At 46.9% G+C, this 23,205-nt stretch overlaps 2 protein-coding genes across 2 annotated transcripts in view; both read right to left on the reverse strand.

The window, feature by feature from the left end:
- The window catches only part of Piwil4 (piwi like RNA-mediated gene silencing 4), a 37,397-nt gene extending 29,637 nt beyond the window's left edge, over positions 1–7,760 (reverse strand). Inside the window, exons 1-4 of the mRNA XM_006990518.4 lie at positions 7,305–7,760; positions 6,255–6,321; positions 3,454–3,585; positions 1,354–1,568 (exon numbers count right to left, since the gene is read on the reverse strand). Coding sequence (XP_006990580.1) covers positions 1,354–1,568; positions 3,454–3,585; positions 6,255–6,321; positions 7,305–7,391 — 501 coding nt within the window. The 5' untranslated portion in view covers positions 7,392–7,760. The remainder of the gene's footprint in view (positions 1–1,353; positions 1,569–3,453; positions 3,586–6,254; positions 6,322–7,304) is intronic.
- Positions 7,761–17,595: 9,835 nt separating this feature from the next.
- On the reverse strand, positions 17,596–22,977 carry Fut4 (fucosyltransferase 4). The gene has a single exon (XM_006990519.4). It carries the CDS (start codon positions 22,562–22,564, stop codon positions 21,263–21,265), a length of 1,302 nt encoding a protein of 433 aa, XP_006990581.3. The 5' UTR covers positions 22,565–22,977; the 3' UTR covers positions 17,596–21,262.
- Between the last annotated feature and the right edge of the window lie 228 nt (positions 22,978–23,205).

A 23,205-nucleotide genomic window follows, 5' to 3' on the forward strand; every position in this document is an offset into this window, starting at 1 on the left:
AAAGTGAGCAATCAGTGTCGCTGTCAGGATGCGCACTCTAACAGAGTGACAGGACATACACCAATAAGGGACACAACAACCTTCTGTCTGCACCCAGTATCACCTACTCTGCAAATAAGGTAACAGCCCTGATGCTCTGTCTTACAGTCTACCCGTCACCTGCCTCCTCGCTGACTCTTATCCCCAGCACGCAGATGTGTTTGACCTTGACATGCTAGTTCTCAGCTGAGATGAGCAGTGCCAACCTATCCCTGGCATGTGCACAAAAGAATTTCTGCAGCTTTGCTAGGAACCACTGAGGTAAGCCAGACCACCCCGGTGACACACAGTGACTTGTAACACCACAGAAGCTTCTCAACTACTGCTATAAAAACGACTCTAAGGACCAGGCACTGAAAACACGTTACACAAGGATAAGAAGACACACTGCATGCTATCGACGTGTCACTGGGCAAAGGATTCGAAGGGGAATAAAAACATTTCTAAATGCAGATTCCAATGTTCTGAGCCACCAGATCTCACCACTTGGCGCCATCCATTTCAAGGTCTTAAAAAGGATAAAGGCATGCTCAGAAACGCATTTCTTGTGTAAAATCACAAAGACTTACTTATAGCTATCAATGTTATCCTATGCTGTTGGCACTATAGTGCTTAAAAATGTTGCGCTCACTGACTAAACTTTCTCACTGGAAGCATCAAAGATCTAATTCTGTGTTCTACTGTGACTTTTTAAAGCCTGGTTCTTTTTTCTCATAGTACTTCTAATCTTGTTTTACTGAGAATGCCTACTGATATCTAGTTGAGAACTGGTAATGTTGAAAAAAAAATCTTTAAAAAAAAATGGGTAAAGGAAGATCAAACATTTAACCACTTCAATAGTCTCGTTTTGCAAACACTCTTAGAGTAACTCATCTTTCCTGTGACTTAGGGAGTGCTGAAAGGAAGGATGCTCCTGCATTCAGAAACTGACATGAGGCCACACAGGCGCAAGAGCAGTGAGGAAATTCAGTCCCAGAGCCATGGAAATGGTGACTCTGGAGGTCTCACCTGCTCGGGGAAGGTTTCCAAGTTCATCTGTCTTAAGAACTTGCAGCTCTTAAATGTTTAGCATGCTGGAGCATCAGTTTCATCTATGACATCAATGGCTGATGATGTCTTAGGAAACCTTTGAGCTCTCAAGGCAAGGGAGCAGGGACGAGGAAGAAGCATGGGAAATGCTCCTTCAAATTGCTAAGAAAATCAGTGACCTTCTCTGCACATACATAATAAACAACTATACGTACACACACACACACACACACACACACACACACACACACACACACACAGAGTGAAATACTGACCACACTGTACCGTTTGGTCCAGCTTTTCTGAGAGGAAAAGGCTGGTGCCATCAAATGCTTTTGCCTTGTCCAAGAGTTTGCTGTGACCATAAAGCAAAGCAATCTTCAGCCTCCTTGAGGCTAAATCTGGGTTACACACGACGTGGTACTGGTACAGCTGCCAATCCTGGGGCAAATCTACACTAAAGAGATTCGTGACGAGCCGCACAGGTATTCCGTTAGAACCTGGGGAAGAGAAAAGATGCAGTTCACCAGAAGAGGACACCATGTTATTACCATCTTTTAAAAATTGTACATGGACTGTGGTGGCTATAAAGCGGGGCTTTTGATCAGTGGTGTGGGATAAATGCTTGCATTTTCAACCTGGCAATGCCACTGGCAGTACTGTGAGCTCGTGTACACAGCAGGCCTCTGAACTTGCCAAGCTCGGGAAGAGCAGCATCTGAAGGCGACTGCCTGGACCCCTCGAGAGACACCTTCCAGATGAGTCTGTGACCCAGATTAGATTCTGCTCTGAGATTACCAACACAACCAAGACAAAAGCCTAGTCTATTCTCACCATGAATGATACCACTCCAACCTCTAAGAAACTGAGATAGTCAGAACCAGGGCTTAGTAAGTTCTGACGAAGTTCCATCAGTAGTTAGAACACTGTGTACACCCCACAACGAGGTAGAGGGAGGCTGTGAGGCAGAAGCAGGAACTCCTGTACAGAAGCAGCGTGACCTGAGTTTCTATTTTGTACAGGCACATGGAGTCCATGTGTGCTCCCTGGAATTCCTTCCCCTATAGATACTTTTGCTCGCAGCTTAAACATCTGCAGGACAGAACCAGAGCACAGCTGGCTGCAGGGAGGGTGTCACAAGCTCCTCCCAGGACAGAATCCAGGAGGGCACTAATGACGTGTGTCTCACTTGTCTTCACAGAAAATGACTAAACTTGTATCTTTCTACCACACGTATACTATTTTGCTTTTTCATGGAGAAAGTAGAAATGCAGATCCCAAGGTATGAGGAATAAATGGTACTTGTACACCTTATTGCTCCCTCAGCCTGGGCCTGTGATACATGTGTCTGGCAGAGGCAAGAGATATTATGTCATTTTTGCTTAAGAAAAAAAAAATTGTTCTCCCAGATTCTTAGTGAATGGCAACAACACATTGCAGCCTGGCATCACGTGGACTGAGAAGTCAGTCTGACTGTCAGAACTGGCAGGGCACTGGAGATGATCTGCGCTAGCCATCCCCATCAGAGCCAAGGTCAGGAAGGGATGTAAGTCAGCACGCTTCACCGTGGGAGGGGCTAAAAGAGACTACTGTTTGTGCGATCAGCCACATGCGCAGGTGTGCGGGTGTCCGTGGAGGCCAGAAGGGGGTGCCACGCCTGGGACCTGGCGTTAGGGGTGCTTGTGAGCTGCCTGACATGCGCAGTGGGCTCTGGATGTCAACCTGCTAGAGCGGGGTGTGCTCTTCTTCACTACCCAGCCCTCTCTCCTGCCCAAGCACAGCAGAACGGACCCAGAGCGCCTGTGCGCAGGGAGGGAAGCGCTTCCTGTGAAATGTTAGTTCAGCTGTGCAGCTGCTTGTTGGATAATCACATCTATTTCTCATTCTGTTGCTTTTAAATTCAATAAAACAAGCAAACAAACAAAACCAGAAATTCCCATTAGTTAGGAGGGAGCCACAAAGCTTCCTGCAAATCCAAAGAAAACGACAGATCCTGCTTCCCAGCAGCCCACACTTGTGTATGCAATTTTGGAAGGAGCCTGGAGTCTGAACAAAGAAGTATCCCCATTGTCTGAGGTTTCCTTTCTACAGCTAAAATCCCCACAGGCTGATTCTCCACATAGGGCAAGGGTTGGAAAGAGAAGACACAGCTTCCTATGACTTCCCCAAGTGAGAAGAGGGTATCTTTTCTAAAAGTGAGATGTGGTGTGAGGAAAACAGTTTTGTTTCTGACACTCCGAATGCCTAGACAACGCCTTCAACAGAGCAGATGCTCAGTCAAGAGCTCTCAGGTGATTAACAAACTTACCTCTTTCAGAACTAGGGATTTAAATTCCAGAGCGATACTTGGTAACCTTTAAAAAGTAACAAGAAGAGATTGGCTACCTGTTTTACAATCTTTCACATGTGCCAACTTCTCCCTGGTACAGACAGTCAAATCTATGAAGTCCCGGCTGACTTTGTCTCTTCTTTCCATGAAGGTCCGTCCACCATCATCAGAAGAGACACCAACCTCATCTGGAACAAGAAGATGTCACAGTATGGTGGATTGTGTCACCCTGTACACTGAAACCACACCAACAGTCAAAACGGGTTTTCGTATGATGTACCTCACTGCTGACACATCCCTGACTATACAGAAGACGTTAGTCTCAACACTGAAAATTACAGAGGAAGCCTGGGATGTTCAATTAGAAATATTAGTGTTAGCTTTTACAGCATCACAGACTTCCTCTTCTTGGCTCAGGAGACAGCTCCCTCCCTGTGTTCCAGTCCCACATGCTAGCAAGTGACAATCCCTTCCTTCTCCTGTTGTTCTAGGTTGACTGAACTCTGGAGAGATCCGGGCTAGGACAGGGAGATCTCTCACTTTCCCCAGGGAAAACGGAAAACACCCAGGCACAGCCATCAACAATCACGATAGATTATTCCTTAAGAAGAGACAGGGTCCCTCTCAGCGTCTACCATTTACCTTTCATCACACTGAAATAAATGTCACTGTCGAGTGACTTGGTTAATTGAGTACAGGAGGTGGTAGCTTTTTAAATGTCTTCAGCACTCAGAAGATAACTTTAAACCCTCAAAATCCAGGACTCTATGGCAAAACAGCATTCGTATCAGTGTGCTGAACATCTGGGCTCTGGGTCCACCTGTCCTGTGATGTAGTCACTGTGTGCAGTGTCCCCAAATGCTCCTTCCACCTGCTCCAAACTTCCATCTAGACCCTTCTCCCTGGACATGAGTCTCTCAGGAAGATGTAAAACAATAACAACAACAAAGAAACCAATTTTTTTTTTAAAACTTCATGTAATTTTCAGATATTGCATTAATTTTAATTAATCATCTATATCTCTCACTGATTTAGATTTCAAGTGATTTTTAGACAGCTTTAAAATTTCAAACTACCAGGGCCAGGGAAACAGCTCAGTGGTTAATAGTACTTGCTTTCTTGCAGAGGACCAAAGTTTGATTCCAAGAACCCACATCGGGTGGCTCACAATTACTTCAGGGGGATCCAATGCCTCTGGCCTCACACACAGACACATACAATACACATAATTAAAGATAAAATCAAATCTTGTTTTTAAAAAGTTCAAACTATGCCAGGGAGTGGTGGCCCACGCCTTTAATCCCAGCACTTGGGAGGCAGGGGCAGGCAGATCTCTGTGAGTTCGAAACAAACCTGGTCTACAGAGCGAGATCCAGGACAGGCTCCAAAGCTACAGAGAGAAATCAAACAAGACAACAAAAAAGTCTAAACTGTTACAGAAAGGTGGTTCTCAGAAACTGGGAGGTTGGGGAGTGGGGAATTACTGTTTAAGGAATAATACGGTTCAGTTTTACAATACAAGAGAGTTCCAGAGATGGATGGCACTGGTAACTCTACAATGTAAGTGGGCTTAAACCCCAGGACTGTACACTTAAAGCTAAAGTGATAGCACTCGGGAAGCAAAGGCAAGTGGATCTCTGTGAGTTCGAGGCCAGCCTGATCTACAAAGACAGGACAGCCAGGGCTACACAGAGAAACCCTGTCTGGAAAAACAAACAAAAGAGTTAAAATGAGGAAAACTGGGTTCTATGTATATTACCATAATTTAGAGAAATCAACAAAAAGTCAGTCTGTCTTCAAAGATGAACTTTTTCCACCCTGTGTCACTCACAAGCGTGAAATGGTGTTTGAGTGGCAGGAACAGACTGGCCAACATGCTGCCTCTCAGAGCAGACCTTCTGTGTCCACATAGTACATTCTCACTGCAGTTCAGATCACCCAGGACTGTGCACGTGGGTCTGGAAAGCCCCACTCAGGACAAAGGGTCACACCAGAGATGGACTGTGAGAGTTCATGGGCCCCTCAGTGCTTACAGCTTACTCACTGCCTGGAAATCAATGACGTCACTCCGTGGTCAAAATGAGGGACATGGTAGACAGGTTTTACCCAGGGATATGAAATGACCTGTGTTCTCAGATTCATTTCAACCCTCTGGAATTAGGAAGAACAAATGTCTCTTATTTAAGCCTTTCAGTCTATGGCACTTCCTCACATCAGCCCAAGCAAAACCCAACACACCTGGCATGCCTACTCAAGCTATGTGACCTAGAGTGGGCAAGAGTCCTGGGATTGAGCCTGGCTTTGCAGAGAGGACTAATGTATCCCCGAGTGGGATTTCTCCCATCCTGTAAATGAGGGCTTTGGTATTTGAGTTCTGTGTTTTTGGAACGTGTTTTTCAAGGGCTGGCAAGTGTAACTCAGTTGGCAAAGTGCTTGTCTAGCATGCATAAAACCCTGAACCCAATGCCCAGGACCATATAAATTGGGTGGTGTATACCTATAATCCCAGTAATGGAGGGCTGGAGGGTCCAGGGGCAGAGGCAGGAGAATCAGAAAGGTCCTCTTCAGGAATACAGTAACTTTGAGGCTAGTTGGGCTCTGAAACTCTGTCTCAAGGGTGGTGGGATTTCAAAATTATCCCCTGAGCAGAAAGGATCAGAAAAGTGGCTTCCCCATCTGGATTCCTGTGTCCCGGGGTGACCAGGAAGCTCAGAGAATCCACAATGAGCATGTGAGGAGAACCCTCGGGAGGAAAAAGGGAACAGAGTAGTTGCTGAATCTGGTGTCTCAGGGCTTGGTGGGTCCTTCTGCTCTGCTCAGGCTGAAGGAGGTGGGGAAACAGACCTGCTGCACTTACGTGACTCTGAAATGGCGCTCGCTCCACTGCTCAATGCCTGACTGTCCTCAGGACTGGCAGATGTGGTCTACAAAGCAGAAAGTTTGCTCACATGTCAATCAACTCACAACCCACAAGGTTAACAAAAGGCAAGAATGGTATTATGTTTCAGGTCGTGGATTACCACGATCCAGGAGCAGAAAACACGAAGAGGTAGAAACTCTGGAGGGACTAGGGGGGTGGTCAGTCTCCACAAAAGGCTAGGGAGGGGCTGGAGGCTCCCTTTGCATGCTTTTAGCAGGAGCCTGATGGCACCTGACCGTGAGAGAACAGTATTAGACCCCAGAGGTGTAAGATGTGGAAGTGGGCTCCTGAGCATAGGGATGGCCCTGTAAATGAACTGAACCAAAACTACTTCATAAGACAGGATAAGACAGGAGCCATTAATATTTCCTCTGCAGAAAGTTCTCTTTGCCCAAGAAATTATTGTATCTTGGCCTGTTTTTGAAATTAAAAAAAAAAAGAGAGAGAGAGAGAGAAAAGTCAAGAGGACACTAAATGATAACAAAGGAAAAATGGTCACAATCTACAAAAGAGTTTCTCCAAAGAGTGGGTGTGTAGTTGTTCTTCAGGATTGGTTCCGTCTGACCATCCAAATCCAGCAAGCAGCCACACTCCGAGTGTTTGCTCAGCCAACAGCAGAGGAATCCAAGCCACACCTGAATTTGATACGATTTCTACTACCAGTTACCAGGACCGTAAGAGGTAATACGCTGTAAGAGGCAAGTGGGGCGACTTCAGGGTTTTGACTGTCTGTCTTTCGTTTGTTCTTTCTTTCTTTTTTTCCCTTAGTTCTTTCACAAACAATTTACAGTCAACTGAATTAAAGCTAAAAAAGAAGGCAGTTCCTCACCTCCTAGCCATAGTCTTTTGCACTTCCGGCTCTCAACAATGGTATCCACTTGAAAGAAAAAGGTGGGAACCCTGGGAAGCCTGGAGAAGTCAGAGAAGAGAGGCATGCACAGGAAAGCCTTGTGGGGCTGGACACGGAGGAGAGGGAGAAACACTCACCGTGAGGTATCCTGGGGCGCGCCCCTCTTCCCTAGTACCATGGCTGGGGGCGATGCCTCGTGCCCTCACTCGGGCCCGTCCACTCATGTTCCTGGGTACACAGAGGCTTTCCTGAGCCCCTGAACCACAACAGGGGTATTCTCTCTTTGGTGAGGAGAGGGTGCAGCTGTGACCAGAAAGTTGCGAGTATTCAGGTCCTGAGATGGTTATGGTTGCGGTAAACAGCAAGCCAAGCGTGGGCGTATGGTGCACGTGGACCCCCAGAATGCGCAGGAGCACGTGGGGGGCGGGGTTGGAGGTGGTCCTCCAGTAGCATTGTGGGAATCCCTCTCTCTCCCTCTCCCCCCACCCCACCCCCCGTTTCTCATTCTTTCTGTCTCTCCCATATTTTCTTTTCCTCCACACCTCCTCATTTGCTATAAAAGCCTAGCTTATAGTCTTTATCATTTTGAGGATGTAGTTCCTGCTCCAGGTTCTTAGAAATTACCCCAATCATAACCGTATGTCGAGTTGCATCACATACCACTCTGGACCTCATGGGAAGCTTGTGCAAAGGTTATAAAATGTGTTCATCTGGGTGTTGTTAGGGAGTACCCTGAGAAGAATGAGAGCAAAGTGTGGGAAGTCAGTAGATGGACCGTTAGACTAACGGTATCCTAGAAATGGAAAGAACAATGTGAATCAATCTTAAAGAAATTAGGTTGAGAGCTGGAGAGGGCTTAGTGGCTAGGAGTGTTTGTTGTTCTTTCAGAGGGCCAGGGTTTGGTTCCCAGCACCCACACAGGGACTCACAACTGTCTGGAACTCCAGTTTCGGGAGACCTGGCACCGTCTCCTGGCCTCCTTGGGCTTCTACATGTTCCCAGGGCACATAAAGACACACAAATAAAGATGTCTTTGAAAGTGTAATTGAGGCCAAGTGTGTGCAGAGTCTGGAAAACTCTAGGAGATGCACATCTGGTGGGATGAGGGAGAGTTGCAGGGTGACTTCACTGAGGACAGTCCGTGTGTGTGACTATGGATGAGTCGCCGTAGTTAAGCATGATCGATCTGTCTCCGCCTGGGAAGAGCAGTATTGTACCAGAGACCCGCGTGTGTTGTGTTCCGAGGTCTGTGTGGGCTTCCGAGGTGTGTAGTAGTTTTCTCTGAGATGCAAACCTCGTGTTCTGGAGGGAAGCTCCAAGCGCCCACCCAACAGCATCTGGACACTAGACACAGAAAGGGTGTGAAACACTGGGTGTTCTAAGAGGGGGTAAACATTCCATTCAGCAGACAAGCTCTTGGGCTCGGAAATAAACAACTCAAAGGCTTCACAAGGTTCCTAAAACTGACCAGATCCAGTCGGCCTCTCCGTTCTCAACCACAGAGAAGCTGTAGGAGAGCTGAAAGCCTCTCAAACAGGAGGAGCGACCCGGAAGAGGCTCTGACCAGCTGAAGGGCCCCGACCTGCTGAGTGTCTACAAGCCGTGCGGCAAGCTCTGGGTTTCCAGTTTCCATGAATGGTCTCCCGTGCTGGGGTGATTTTTTTTTTTGGTGTTGCAGCTGTCTACTCCTGTAAGTAACCCATCACCCATATTCCTGTAAATAAACCCCATAAAACTCAGTGGTTCACCAGGTTAGACTGCGGTGGTATCCTTACTTTGGTCTGCTGTTGGTCCCTTGTCTGGGGACAGTAGATGTTTGTTCATGTCCCCCAGGAATAGTGTCAGATAACACTGACCCAAAGGACATGAAATCTGGAATGGCACCCAGCAAGGCTGCTGGGGTGCCGGCCATTTCAGCCTCTCAGAGAGGAACAGCCTGAATCATTTCCTTCCAGCAACAGGAAAACACTGCCAGGTGTCCAAACAACAAAGAAAAAGGATGCGGGGAGCAGGGATGAAAAGCAACAGCATCAAAGAAAATAATTCCTCCTATGTCTTAGAGTATTCAAAAGCTGGGGCAGCAAAGTCAAGCAGTATGCAGTTCAAGGCATAAATGTAACAAACAAGAACTCTGAATTTTCCATATAACCATCTAGATTAAAGCCCAGAATTTGAAGAAAAATGATTATTGCTATTTAAGGACAATCACTCACATATAGTCTTTTTATCTTATGTCCCAGTGAAAAGAAAAAAGGGGAGGGAAAGGGAAGAGAGAGGAGGGGGAAGTGGGAGGGGAGAGAGAGAGAGGGAGAGAGAGAGAGAGAGAGAGAGAGAGGGAGAGAGAGAGAGAGAGAGAGAGGGAGAGAGAGAGAGAGAGAAAGAGAGGAGGGAGAAGGGGGAAAAAGAGGACAAGAGGAAGGTAAGGAGGAATGAAATGGTAGGAGAGTGTTGATGCAAAAGCCTGGCTCTCAATCCCAAGGGAATGAGAGCTAGTTTGTTCTGGAACAAACTCTTGGTGACCACGGCCTGAGAACATGGGGCCAGGTTACCCCAGGTTCCAGCGAGGAAACAGGTTCATGGCATTTTTTTATGTTAACAGAACAGAGAAAGTTAGAAATCACAGCACCTTTAGCATACCTCGGTGGAACCATCTGGGAGGCAGGTTCCTGAAGGATGGAGGAAGCTCCAGCACAGGCCTCAGATGCTGTAGTCTAATCAGCATTTGTAGACACAGACTCTTCTCAGGAGTTCTCATTCTCAAAAGAAACACCAGCAGTTAGGGCGGCAGTAAAAAAGAGGAGGAACGAGGGACAGGGGTTTATAACACAGTCTTAGAAAGTCAACCATCACTTCTCCTTATCAGTGGTGGGTCAGCCAATCCCCACCAAACCCCAGGAAGGTGATCACATGACTGCGGAGACCAGGAGACCAGCACCAGTGATTATCACCATCCCACTGTCTTTCACTGAAGGGCAATGACCAGAGCGTATGAGCCTAAATATCCTGCATGGACCAGGAGCTTTGCAAATTATAAACCTTAGTCAGCTAGACCCTGTTCAAAAGCTGTGTCTCTGTTCCTCCTCAAGAAGGCTTTCAAACCGTCAGGCTTCCAGCATTACCTTGAGGCATTGTTATTTGATCACAAGATAGTGGGTAGACACGGGAGACTTTTAAATGTTGATTTAACCTCAGGGGAACCAGAAAATCAGAGGGTACGGACAGGTGTGTCTAGTTGCTAGGAGAGAAAAAAAATCCCCCGCGGGGATCCGTCATTTTGAAGGTGCCACTTGAACACAGCTCTCGTTTTAACTATAGCATTAGTGACAACCTGTGGGTAGACAGCGTGCTGAGGCCAGGGGCTGCATTGCTGGCTTTTTCCAAATAGCGTTAGGGGAACTTAGTTTGTAGTGGGGGGTGGGGATGCTTCCCTAAATTGCAGGGTTCTAATGTTCCCAGGGTTTCTATGAGGACTCTAGACTGTGCTTCCACACATGCTCTGATATTTCTTCCTATAATAGACTTCTATTATGGCAATAACATATGTTGGAGTTATTTGTTGTTGTCACAAAAACCACAGATCTCATCTTAAGAGATAGAAGTAATGATTTATTCTGGAGCCATGTGGGGCAACCATGGCCCAGGAACACAGACTTAGGTTACCCACACTTTCGGGTTCCAATGTGGAAGCAGCTTTACAGTTTTTATTGTTTTAAAGAACAGAGAAAGTCATAAATTAAGGCAAGTTTAAAACACATTGGTGAGGTGGGCCTGGTGGTGCATGTCTTAATCCCAGCACTCTGGCGGCAGAGGCCAGCCTGGTCTACAGAGTGAGTTCCAGGACAGCCAGGACTGGTAAGCAGAGAAATCCTGCATGGGAAAACCAAACCAAACGAAACACATTGGCGAGTACATCAGAGAGGCAGGTAAAGGAAGATGGAGAAAGCTTTCGTATGGGCTCAAGATGCTGCCTGGTGACATTTTAGCTTTTGGATTAGCAGGAACTAGTTGCCTGTTAAGTCAATGGATTCTAAAAGTTTTTATCTGTTATCACAAGACGTTAGTTTCAACACAGAGGAGGGCAGGGAATAGCTGTTCTAGAGGGCCAGAACTTAGCCCAAGCGAAGGTCGTTAGCCTCTGGACCTGCAACTTTCCAATCTCTCCACGGTCCTGAAATTCTGATCAGTCAATAATGTCTGCAGACAGGTTCCTTTCAGGAGTTTCCATTCACTGCCAGAAGCAGCTTCTTCTCAGAAGTTTTCCTTTAGTGTCTAGGTGTCGTTTCCCTGATGGGAACATCTGAGTTGTGAAGGCTCTCTAGACATAGCTGTTAACTGTTAGCAATCCACTTCTCCTACTGTGAAAAGCTCTTTCACAAATGCTTACTTAGCATGTGGTCTAATGGGACGTTCTCATTCCATAGCATTAGATGAGACGCAGCAATTTAAATTTGCATTCATTTATTGACTTATTGTGTATGTGTGTATGGGGGGGGGCATGCAGGTGCCACACACACATGTGGCAGTCAGAGGACAACTTCTGGGAATCAGTTTGCTCCTCAACATGTGGGGCCTGAAGATCAAACTCTGACCATCAGGCTGGTGGCCAGTGCCTTAATCCGCTGAGCCATCTCATTGGTCCAAGACACAGTAATTTAAAAATACTAGAGATCTCAAAATGAATGTCATAAAAATCCAATTCATTAAATATTACTTGAAATAATTTACAAGGCTTTACAGCAATGAAAATGTGCTTTATATCCCACCCCCTTTCGTTAAAAGAATGCTGGTGATTGTTTCCAAAAGTCCATTTCTTTAAAAGTGGACGTTGAGAACCAATGAAGTATGCTAATTGGAATCAAATGAAGGGCAATAAATGAGATTTTTTTTCCCAGATAAAAAAAGTAGCCTTCAAGAGGCAGGCAGAGCGGCAGCGGACGCAGAGGCAGGCAGGGTGGCGGTTGTAATAAAGACCAGAAACTGAGCTATTACCCCCTGAGGAGTTAGTGAAAACAAGGAGATTAAGAGTTTAGAATAGGGATGCCTTTAATCCCAGTACCCAGGGAAGGAGCCATCTCTGTGGGACGCAACCAGAACGGATCCAAACACTCTGTCTGAGACCAACACAGGGCCCAGGTGCCGATCCTATGAAACCCAACAACTTGGAGGTGTTGGTGAGATTACTCTACTAAACAACCTGCTCAGCTGAGATCCATTCGGGAGAGGATTCAGACTCCTACAGTCTGCAGTCTGAGGAAACAAGATCAGCTGAGGAGTTGACGAATGAGCAAAACGTGACCTGAGAACACAAAAGAAGGCACCGCCCAGCCACCTAACCAGATCACTAGAATAAGCCTACACTACAATGACCGAGAACAGGTAAGCCCCCATCTCCGGACCAGCAGATCAGGTCTCTAGCTCCAGCTCCTAGGCCCTACCCATTGGATTCCCAGGGACCTTTCCCTGCTCCCCCACCCCCACCACCAAAAAAAAAAAAAAAAAAAAAATCCCTATGAACCTAACAACCACTGAAACCTTAAGCATACCCTGCACCAACTGGGAACAACTGCTCCCTGAGACAGAACCCACTAACACTGATGGGACAAAGCTGCTCCCGAAGAAACAGAGCCCAATAGCACCAATTTAACCAAGAACCCCTAGTGGACCAAGACTAACAATTAGAACAAGAAAGGTACCTTCAGACAAGACACTGCCTACACCGAGCAGAGGAAGAGATGAGTAGACGCCAGTGCAAAAATACAGGCAACAACATAAAGACCTATATGACAACATCAGAACCTAGTGATTCTACACCTGCAAGACCTGAACATACCAAGGCAGAAGAAGCAGAAGAAATCAATCCTAAAAATGACTTTAAGAAGATGATAGAGGCCATTAAAGAAGAAATGAAAAACTCCATTAAAGAGGATATGAAAAACTCCATTAAAGAGGAAATAAAAAATTCCCTTAAAGAAATGGAAGAAAAAAACAAACAAAAACTTGGAAGAAATCAAAGAAAGCCAAGAAAAAGTAATTAAACAGATGAAGGAAACAATTCAAGATTTGAAAATTGAAATTGAGACAATAAAGAAAACACAAACTGAGGGAATGCTGGAAATAGAAATCCTGACTAAACGAACATGAACTACAAAAGCAAGCATAACCAACCGAATGCAAGAGATGGAACAGAGAATCTCTAACACTGAAGACACAATAGAGAAAATAGACTGGTCAGTCAAAAAAAAAAAAAAAAAAACCACTAAAGACAAAAAGTCATAACACAAAATTCATCCAAGAAATTTGGGACACCATGAAAAGACCAAACCTAAGAATAATAAGGACAGAAGAAGGAGAAGAATACCAACTCAAAGGCACAGAAAATATATTCAACAAAATCATAGAAGAAAACTTTCCTAACCTAAAGAAAGAAATACCTATGAAGATACAAGAAGCTTATAGAACACTGAATAGACTGGATCAAAAAAAAAAGTCTCCTCGACACATAATAATCAAAACACTAAACATACAGAACAAAGAAAAAATATTAAGAGCCACAAAAGAAAAAGACCAAGTAACATATAAAGGCAGACCCATCAGAATAACACCAGACTTCTCAATAGAGACTATGAAAGCTAGAAGGTCCTGGACAAATGTTATGTAGACACTAAGAGACCATGGATGCCAACCAGACTATTATACCTAGCAAAACTCTCAATCACCATAGACAGAGTAAACAAAATATTCCATGATAAAACCAGATTTAAACAAATCCAGCACCACAGAAAGCACTAGAAGGAAAAATACAACCTAAAGAAGCTAAACACAGCCGGGCGGTGGTGGCGCACGCCTTTAATCCCAGCACTCGGGAGGCAGAGCCAGGCGGATCTCTGTGAGTTCGAGGCCAGCCTGGGCTACCAAGTGAGCTCCAGGAAAGGCGCTACCTCAGAGTAAAGGGCTGGGAAAAGGCTTTCCAATCAAATGGACCTAAGAAGCAAGCTGGTGTAGCTATCCTAATATCTAATAAAATAGACTTCGAACTAAAATCAATCGAAAGAGATGAAGATGGACATTACATATTTATAACAGGAAAAGTCCACCAAGATGAAGTCCGATTCTGAGCATTTATGCCCCAAATACAAAGGCATCCACATTCATAAAAGAAACATTATTAAAGCTTAAATCGCACATCAAACCCCACACATTAGTAATGGGAGATTTCAACACACCACTCTCACCAAAAGACAGATCTACCAGACTGAAACTTAACAAAGAAATAAAGGACCTAACAGATGTTATGACTCAAATGGACTTATAGATATCTACAGAACATTCCATCCTAACACAAAAGAATATACCTTCTTCTCAGCACCCCATGAAATCTTCTCTAAAATTGACCACATGCTTGATCACAAAGCAAATCTCAACAGATACAAAAACATTGGAATAACCTCCTGTATCTTATCAGACCACCATGCCTTAAAGTTAGACTTCAACAACAACAAAAATTATACAAAGCCTACAAACTCATGGAAACTGAATAATGCCCACCTGAAACACCAATGGGTCAAGGAAGAAATAAAGAAAGAAATGAAAGATTTGCTAGAATTCAATGAAAATGAAAGTACAAGTCTCTTTTCAAAAGAACTAAATTTCATGTCACTACTTCTGTGTTGAAAGTTTTTAATTAAAAAAAAAAAAGTATTTGTTGCTGGGTGTGGTGACACATGTCTTTAGTGCCAGAACTCGGGAGGCAGAGGTAGGATGATCTCAATGAGTTCAAGGCTAGCCTGGTCTACAGAGAGTTCCTAGACAGCCAGGGCTATATAAAAAGACCATATCTCAAAAACACAAAACAAACAAACAAAAAATTATTTGTTAAGTTTCAGAAAACCTCATTTCCCCACATCAAAATGTCTAAAAAAACAAGCTGGGCATGGTGATACATTCCCAGCACTCAGGAGGCAGAGGTTAGATACACTCCCATACCCCATGTGTCAACTTTTCCCAGACATTCTGGTTTCAGTTCCACCTCTTCAGAAAGTCCTCCAGCCTTCCTGCCAAGATACTCCTTCACACTTCTCATGTTGTCCTTTCTAATCATATTTTTCCCCAGGGTTCAGCTGCAACTTCAACAGGCACTGCCTGAACATCTGCTGAGTGCATATAGCAAAGGGTCCCTCTGGTAAATGGGAGAGACAGGCATGGATCTGGATAATGAAGTACGAATGAAGGCCGACTTATGAGCCGCTCGCTATAGGATTCCGAAGAAGAGACACTTAGGTTTTGGAGAGCATGCTTCCCTAGACTCTACGTACCTGTGTTCATCTCCCTAATCCACAATATGTGGAAACAAATCCTGAGGCAAGAGAAACCTATCCTGGTGCGGATTTCACAGTCTGACTCAGACCTGAACGGAAACAGTTCAGCACACAGGCTTGAGAGCACTGCATTGCTCAGATGACAAATATAGGTTATGCAAACCACGTCTCCAGCTGGCACCAGTTTGCTTCTGCTATCACCATATTGACAACACTTACTCTTCAACTGGGCAGTGAAAATTATTACAAGCTGAAGGCTTCGTTTTCCTTGGAAAAATTAAATAGCTCCCTCAAAGAGAAGCAAGATTTCTCATCAAACTCTCTACCATGGACGGAAGGTGACAGAGCTTTTATTCTGAGTACATTGTACTGATGGAACACTGATTGTATGCAGAAACACAGGCATGATATACTAAGAGTTTAAATTGTTCCTATTACAGCATTTAACACTGACTGTCAAGTATTAAAACAAGATAAAACATGTATCACTGGCCTTCAGATTGCTGAAGTGCAATTTTCTTTACAGTATTGTTACTGAAGCACTTAAAAAAATACAGATTGCAGCATTTAAAAAAAAAGCATTCATAAGCATTCGAGAGTCTGCAATAATGAATCTGGGTTTGTGTTTATTCCTCGTTCAGGGGTTCCCACTTTGACTTCACTCCCAGCTGTCCACACACGCTGTTACAAGCTGCACAAAGGTTTCTTCTCAGCAGAAGGCACGGTGGACAGTGCTCATTAAGATGGCAAGGTGGACGGTGCTCATTAAGATGGCAAGGTGGACAGTGCTCATTAAGATGGCAAGGTGGACGATGTTCTTTAAGCTGGCAAGGTGGATGGTTCTCTAAGCTGGCAAGGTGGATGGTGCTCTTTAAGCTGGCACGGTGGACAGTGCTCATTAAGATGGCAAGGTGGACGGTGCTCATTAAGATGGCAAGGTGGACGGTGCTCTTTAAGCTGGCAAGGTGGATGGTGCTCTTTAAGCTGGCAAGGTGGACGATGTTCTTTAAGCCGGCCCTCACTCTGGTGAACAGGTCCCACCTTCTTCCACCTCGTGGCCTTCAACTCTGCTGTTCCCTCTTCTCCCCACTCTCCCTTTCTCCAGGCTCTCTTCACTTGGTCTGACTCCATGTCCACTCTTCACTCCCCAGCCAACTTTGCACATTTAACTCGTACGTTATTGACTCTTCTCTCCGGGCAGCCTTGCTCCTGTTAGATGGCCATGGTGATCTTTTTCCTTTGGTACTTAAATGAGTGTGTTCTACGTGTGTATTGGAGAGGACAGAAAAGAGAATCCCTGGTATTTGTTCCACCTTCACATTTTCCTCTCTCTCTTGTGCCCTCTATAAGGAATAAAGCTTACCTTTTCTGCTCCCAGCCTGCACTCCACCACTAGGGCCCCAGTCTTTTTGTTCTGTCCAAACTTGACATTACTTCATGTGGAGGACAGAAGCTAGTAACTATCCTGTTGAGAACACAGGCGCATGTGGGGAAGCAAGCCCATCTGGAAGCCAAGAGTGTGCCCTTGCAAACCGGTCACCATAAAGTGAGAAAGGGCCTGACGCGATAATCTACCACACAGGCAAACCAGTACAGCCCCAGTGAACTCAGACTTCACCCTACCAAAGACTGGATTTGTTGAGCTGGGCAGTGTGGTGCATGCCTTTCAACCCAGGACTTGGGAGGCAGAGGCAGGCAGATCTCTGAGTTCAAGGCCAGCCTGGTCTACAGAGATAGTTCTAGAAGAACCAGGGCTACACAGAGAAACCCTGTCTCTAAAACCCCAAAAAAGAAAAGAAAAAGAGAGAAAGAAAAAAGACTGAATTTGTTAAAGAGACCACGTTGCATAAAAGTTCCTAAGGGCAGGCAAGAGTGACCTGCAATGTATTCCATGCCCTTCCTTACTCACCAAACTCAACACCAAGAACTTGGCTTCTCTCCTGGATGACTGGGAAGTCTCTGTCTCTGTCTCTCTCTGTGTGTCTCTGTCTCTGTCTCTGTCTCTCTCAGTGTGTCTCTGTCTCTGTCTCTCTGTCTCTGTCTCTCTCTGTGTCTCTGTCTCTGTCTCTCTCTGTGTCTCTGTCTATGTCTCTCTCTGTCTCTCTGTCTTTCACACACACACACACACACACACACACACACACACACACACACACACACACACACTAACTGAAGCTAAATCTCACATTCTCCCCGCCCCCCATCCCCTGGTTTGCAGCCAATTTCCTGATCTGGATGGGGACCCACCAGAGGGCAATTAACTCTCTGAGCTCCAGGGAGCCAATTAGCAGAATGAGAGCTAGTGGAACCAGAAGTCCCCAGAGCTTTTGTCCAGCCCCCTTATTTTGCAGTTCAAGTGACAGCGGCTCAGGGGTGTGACACACACAAGGCACATTGCTGTCACCTTAAGCAAGTCCTTGAGAGGGTCTGATCTCCCTCTGTGGGAGGGACTAGAGGTAAGTTCAGCAAACAGTTTCTAGGCACATCCTCAGGGCCAGGACTGTGATGAGGGTCTTATCTCACCCCGCTCTGTACCTCCATATATGAGTACCTTCAATTAGAGACAGACAACCAAAACACAGAAAAGCTCAGTCATTTGCCCAAGATCAGACAACTAGGGAATGTTGCAAAGCTGGTCTAGGAACCCAGTAATATCCACCTCCAGAATTCTTAAATCCTAATTATTAAATCCCTTTCAAGGGATGCCCATCAAGTTATACTTTCTAAAAACAGCTAAATTTCCAAAATGTCTTGCATCATCTACAAACAGCCCAGAGCTGAGCTGGTGAACTCTGACTGGAGGTCTAAAGCTAGCAGCCAATGACCCTGCTGGGTTCTGCATCCTGCTCCTGCACTCCCACTGCAGAGGTGAATACGAGCCATACATCGTCCAGTCTGCAAAGCTTCAAATACTCACTCTGGCCTACGCAGAAAATGTCTGCTAAGCTCTGGCCTAGAGCCTTCAAAGATTTCCTTCTGCAATGGCATAGCCCTTACAGCTTTGCCTGGGCACACATCCCTCTTCAGGATGGTTTCCTAGGGACATTCACGAGATACAAAGGAAGCTACAACTCAAGAACTTAACTTGCCTGATTTCGGCCACAGAAGCAGACGCTGGCCGAGCCCCAGTCTCAGGTTCTGGCTCCCAACTGCAAGCTCTTTCCTGAAGTCACCCTGGCACCCTAACTGTCTTCCTCTTACTGTCAGTAAGGGCTTGGGAACACAAAAGAATCTAAACTCTGCCAGCAAGTTCTTCTGGCTTCTGAGAATATCCTTCCAGATTCCCTCGTGGAATGAGGGTCATCCAGGGGTAAAAAACGTTTCATTTGGGACCAATGTGAAAGGAAAGCTTCTGCCTTAAAATAGAGCATGACAATCACAGAAAATACACTTGAAATACATAACACGTCCGGAAGCATTCTTCTTCATAATAAGCATTCCATAAACATAGGCTAGTTTTACATGGATTTAATGCAAAAGTTATAGGTGAAACAATCCATAACAATTTAGTTACAAAGTTTTACCAAAATAATTTTTTCAAGAAAATAACAACATAGGCACTTCTGGCCTGAAAATACAAGCTTAGTAGAAATTGTATGGTCTGAAATATGGCTCAGCTTTAAGAACTTCCTTGAAATACACAGTATGGTGTGACTACCCTTCCTTTTTTCAGATTGGTTCTGTAATAAATCTTGATGTTTAATTTCAAGAAATGTAAAATGCATATGAGGGCATCCTAAAATCACTGCACAGAAAGAAGGAAATAGGCTTAGATACATATATATTTAACCAACTCCCCCATACATGTGAGGCATCGTCACTTTCTTGCCACAGTAAATTGGCAGGTGTTCGCCATACTTCACAAAAGATGGACTCTAGGCTCAGGGTCATTCCTTGGCCCAGTGATCCCCCAGCCAGAAGGTAAAGCTGACCAGATCACCAGTCCCACTGCCCAGTGTAGATCCCTGACAATGCTGAGACCCCTGGCCAGTATTTCATCAATACTCACTCTAAAAACAGAACTTTTAAGCTGGGTGTGCTAATGCACACCTTTAATCCTAGCCCTCGGGAGGCAGAGGCTGGTGGATCTCTGAGTTCAAGGGCAGTCTGGTCTACAAAGAGAATTTCAGGACTACACAGAGAAACCCTGTCTTGAATACCCAAAACAAACAAAACCCAGAACCTTTGTTATGCTTTGTTGGGTGGCTGGTGTTCTTTAATTGCGGTTCTGCCCACACTATAACACTTGGAGGAGGAAATGTTACTCACAGCTTTTAATTACCCCCTTTATGGGAGGGAGAGAAGAAAAGCACCTGGGCCTAAGTGAGCTTTGCAAGTTTAAATGTAACAAAAACTTGTGGACATGAACCTGATCTAAGACTCAGACAACTGTCCTAACCGAACAGGAACAGATCTTGGACCCTGCCCATAACAGTGACTAACGGTCCTAGCTTAATAACATGCATGAGCCCTTCTGATTTATGAACAGTGATTTTGTGTGTGTGTGACTAAAATCCGTATTTACTGTGGCAGTGGTAGATTATGGAAGCCCCAAAGAGGAGCTTTCCTGGGAGCTCAAGCCCAGTGTTTGGCTGGAGCAGGCACAGGCTGACATCTGTTGAACTTGGAAAGTCAAAGAGTGTATTTTCAAGACTGGTCCCACAGCACAGGCTCAAAGGCAGTAGAATCATTGTACTGGGGTGCAGATTCAGAGGGGAACCTGCTGGTTTTAGTATTTAACAAAGAACAGACAATTATTTTGAAGGCACTAGTTCAGTTTCATTTAACAACAACAACAAAGGAGAGAAACAGAACCACCATATACAGACACCACAAAAGTAGCTTTTTTTTTTTTTCCTTTTGCACAAACCCATAGTTCACCAAAGTCTCTTTTACTGTTCTCTGCACAGCAGTGCCAACACTGCTGAAGGACTAACACTCCAGTTTAAATCTCAGGCCCAGGAGACACACGGAATATCGTGGACATGACATCGTTTACGTCTCTTCCTTTGTAAACACTGGCTAGGAAAAGGACCAGAAGATTATGTGTGCTTTTTCATGTCTGTATTTTCAATGTCTTCTTAATCCAGGTTACAGGAAAATAGAAGGACAGCAGAAACAATTAGATGATCATTCACATTGTAAAGGGACTTCCCATTTATTTCCATTAAATACTGCACTCCCGTAGGGCCCTGAATTTGGGGTGTCGCTTAAATGCAGCTTTTCAGGAATAGATTTCTAGTGAGAGGTGAGGTGGCCCCACATCTTCATCTTGATTTTCCTCAGAGGATAATCTTGCTTCTTGTTTCTACTCACAGGCTGGGACACACACAGCTGGTGAAGGAAATCAATGGCTTATCTTTTCCACGATCGATCGGAGAGTTTGAGGAATCCAACCATCACAGAAAAACTCACTATCTCACACCCACCTGCTTTCAGAAACAGTAGTCTGCTCCTCATTGGTCCAAGCAACCTCGGGTCAGAGAACAAATACGTCTAAGATTTAGAGGCCACATGGACCCCCATTAAGGCCCGTGGCCAGAAGGAAAAGCCACTTCTTCACATGCGTAGTAGGTAAGGAAAGGCCTGTTTTCCCGCCCAGGACACCACTGCCCCTTAACAGAGAACCAGCTCAGCTCTCTGTAAAAAGTCACAAAGACCTGGGAAATTTCCCATCCCATCCTTGTGCTAAATAATATTAATTGGTAATTCATCTTTTTCCCATCAAGCAAAATTGGGTATCTAGAAAACTCAGCCAGTCAGTTCACAGGACAGTGGCCTCAGCGCTCGAACCAGCCTGCCAGGTTGTGGATGCTCTTGGGCTGGTCCCCAGAGGTCTGCACAGCTTGGCATGCCCGGCACCATGGCTCATCCCAGAAAGAGGTAATGTGCACCGCATAGCTCCGACGCCAGTGGAAGTAGCGGCGATAGACAGCCAGGTTTCGGTCAAGAAAGAGCAGGTAGGCAGCCAGGGAGGCAGCACTAGGGAAGTCATCCACATGGATGAAGGAGCCACGAGGCACGAAGCGCTCATAGTTGGCCCGGTCAGGACCTAGGACCACTGGCACGGCCCCGGCCAGGAAGGCATTCCGCCACAGCTTCTCAGTGATGTAATCCACGTGCTGTGAGTTCTCGAAGGCCAGGTAAAACTTGTAGCGGGCCACAGTGTGCAGCAGCCCGCTGGCAGGCACTGGTTGCCCAGGTCCCGCCCGACCAAACACATCCACAGACACGTGCCGGCTCAGCTGGTGGTAGTAACGGACCCGGGCCTGGCGCTCATCCCAGTGGCTCACAACCCAGGCCACCAGGCCCCGCTTGCGGGCCAGCGGGGGACCCAGGCCTGGCGGCTGGTCAGCTGGATGGTTCCTGGGGTAGAGGAAGCCATAGGGCACGAAGACATCCGAGTCGGCACGGTAGGACAGCGTCCAATTGAAAAGGTTCTTAGGCAAGCCCCGCAGCCCAGGGGAGTGGGAGGGCGATTCAAAGTTCATCCACACCCAGCGCTGACCTGGAGGTCTAGAACCTGTGGTCTCCAGGGCTTCGCCTGCTAGCATCGCCGCTCCCTCCTGGTCGTCGAACACACGTAGCTCTAGAGCCTCGTCCGTGCGCACTTGGGCGCCCCAGGGCGGGGGCCAGTCGGGGGGTCCCTTCACCAGGTCGCGGTGGTGGAAGAGCACTGCCTGAGCCTCCCCGTAGGCCGCGCGGTCGGTGAGCAGGCGGCAGCCGCTGATGTTGAAGCGCAGGCTGCAATCAGGGGGAGGCCAGGGGTGGCCGCCGCGCCCCCTAAAGGGTTCCCACCAGAGCAGCACGCCCACCGGTCGCGGCGGGGCTGGGGACGCCCAGGGCATCGGCGGCAGCTGTCCCCAGCAGATGCAGGCGGTCAACGCGGTGCACAGCAGCCCCGCTGCAGCCAGCGCAGAGGAGCTCCGGGGTAATCCCCAGCCTCCGCGCGGTACGCGTCGCCTGACTCCCGGCGTCCCCATGCAGAGCCCAGGAGCGGCCGCCTCGGCTCGCCACGCGTCCACGGACCGCGAGGGGCGGCACCGGCTTTCATACTGCCGCTCGCTGCCGGCCCGGGCCATGGAGGGGGCGGGCGAGGCATCCGCAGGCCCGCGGGCGGTGCCGCGCTCCGCCCAGGTCCAGGGAGAGGTGAGCCGGGCGGACAGCCTGGCCCGGCGCCACCCTGTCCCTCCCAGACACTTCGCCCCCTAGACCTGCGGGGCCTGGCTTGGGGAGTTTCCTGCTGCGCCTGCGCTGGTTCTGCTGCGCAGCCGGGGCTCCTGGGCTTCTCGACTGCTCACCGCTGGAGCCTCACCGGGGTCGCGGTCTCTCGGTGCGCGTCCGCTGTCCCCGCGCCTAGGTGGCCTGAGCCCTGGCCTTTCAGAGTAGTGGACTCAGAGCTCCCCAGAAGTCTCATGGGGGTGGTGTAGTGGTGGGGGAGGGATGCGATTCCACTGCAGAACTCAGAGCAGAATCAGCTTCCTTCCGTATTGCCCTGTGCCCGGCCAGTGACGCCCCGGGCGAGGGGTGGGGGTGTTGGGGAGGGAGGGGAGGAGGGGGGAGGACTCAAGCCCTAGAACAGCTGAAATGTAGTCCAGACCTGTGGGCCTGCGGAACAGGCCAGTTGTGGAGTCAGACACCAGCCAGGGAGGGCAGTGTGACAGGTCCCAAGAACATTCCAAAAGGTGCTAGTGGGCCCATCACAGGACAGAAGGCAAAAGTG

This window comes from Peromyscus maniculatus, chromosome 7, assembly GCF_049852395.1.
Source record: "Peromyscus maniculatus bairdii isolate BWxNUB_F1_BW_parent chromosome 7, HU_Pman_BW_mat_3.1, whole genome shotgun sequence".
In the NCBI taxonomy this organism is placed as follows: Eukaryota; Metazoa; Chordata; class Mammalia; order Rodentia; family Cricetidae; genus Peromyscus; species Peromyscus maniculatus.

Bases quoted from the DNA above. Each gene is read 5' to 3' on its own strand.
- Fut4 (XM_006990519.4), bottom strand. From the start codon at position 22,564: ATGGCCCGGGCCGGCAGCGAGCGGCAGTATGAAAGCCGGTGCCGCCCC.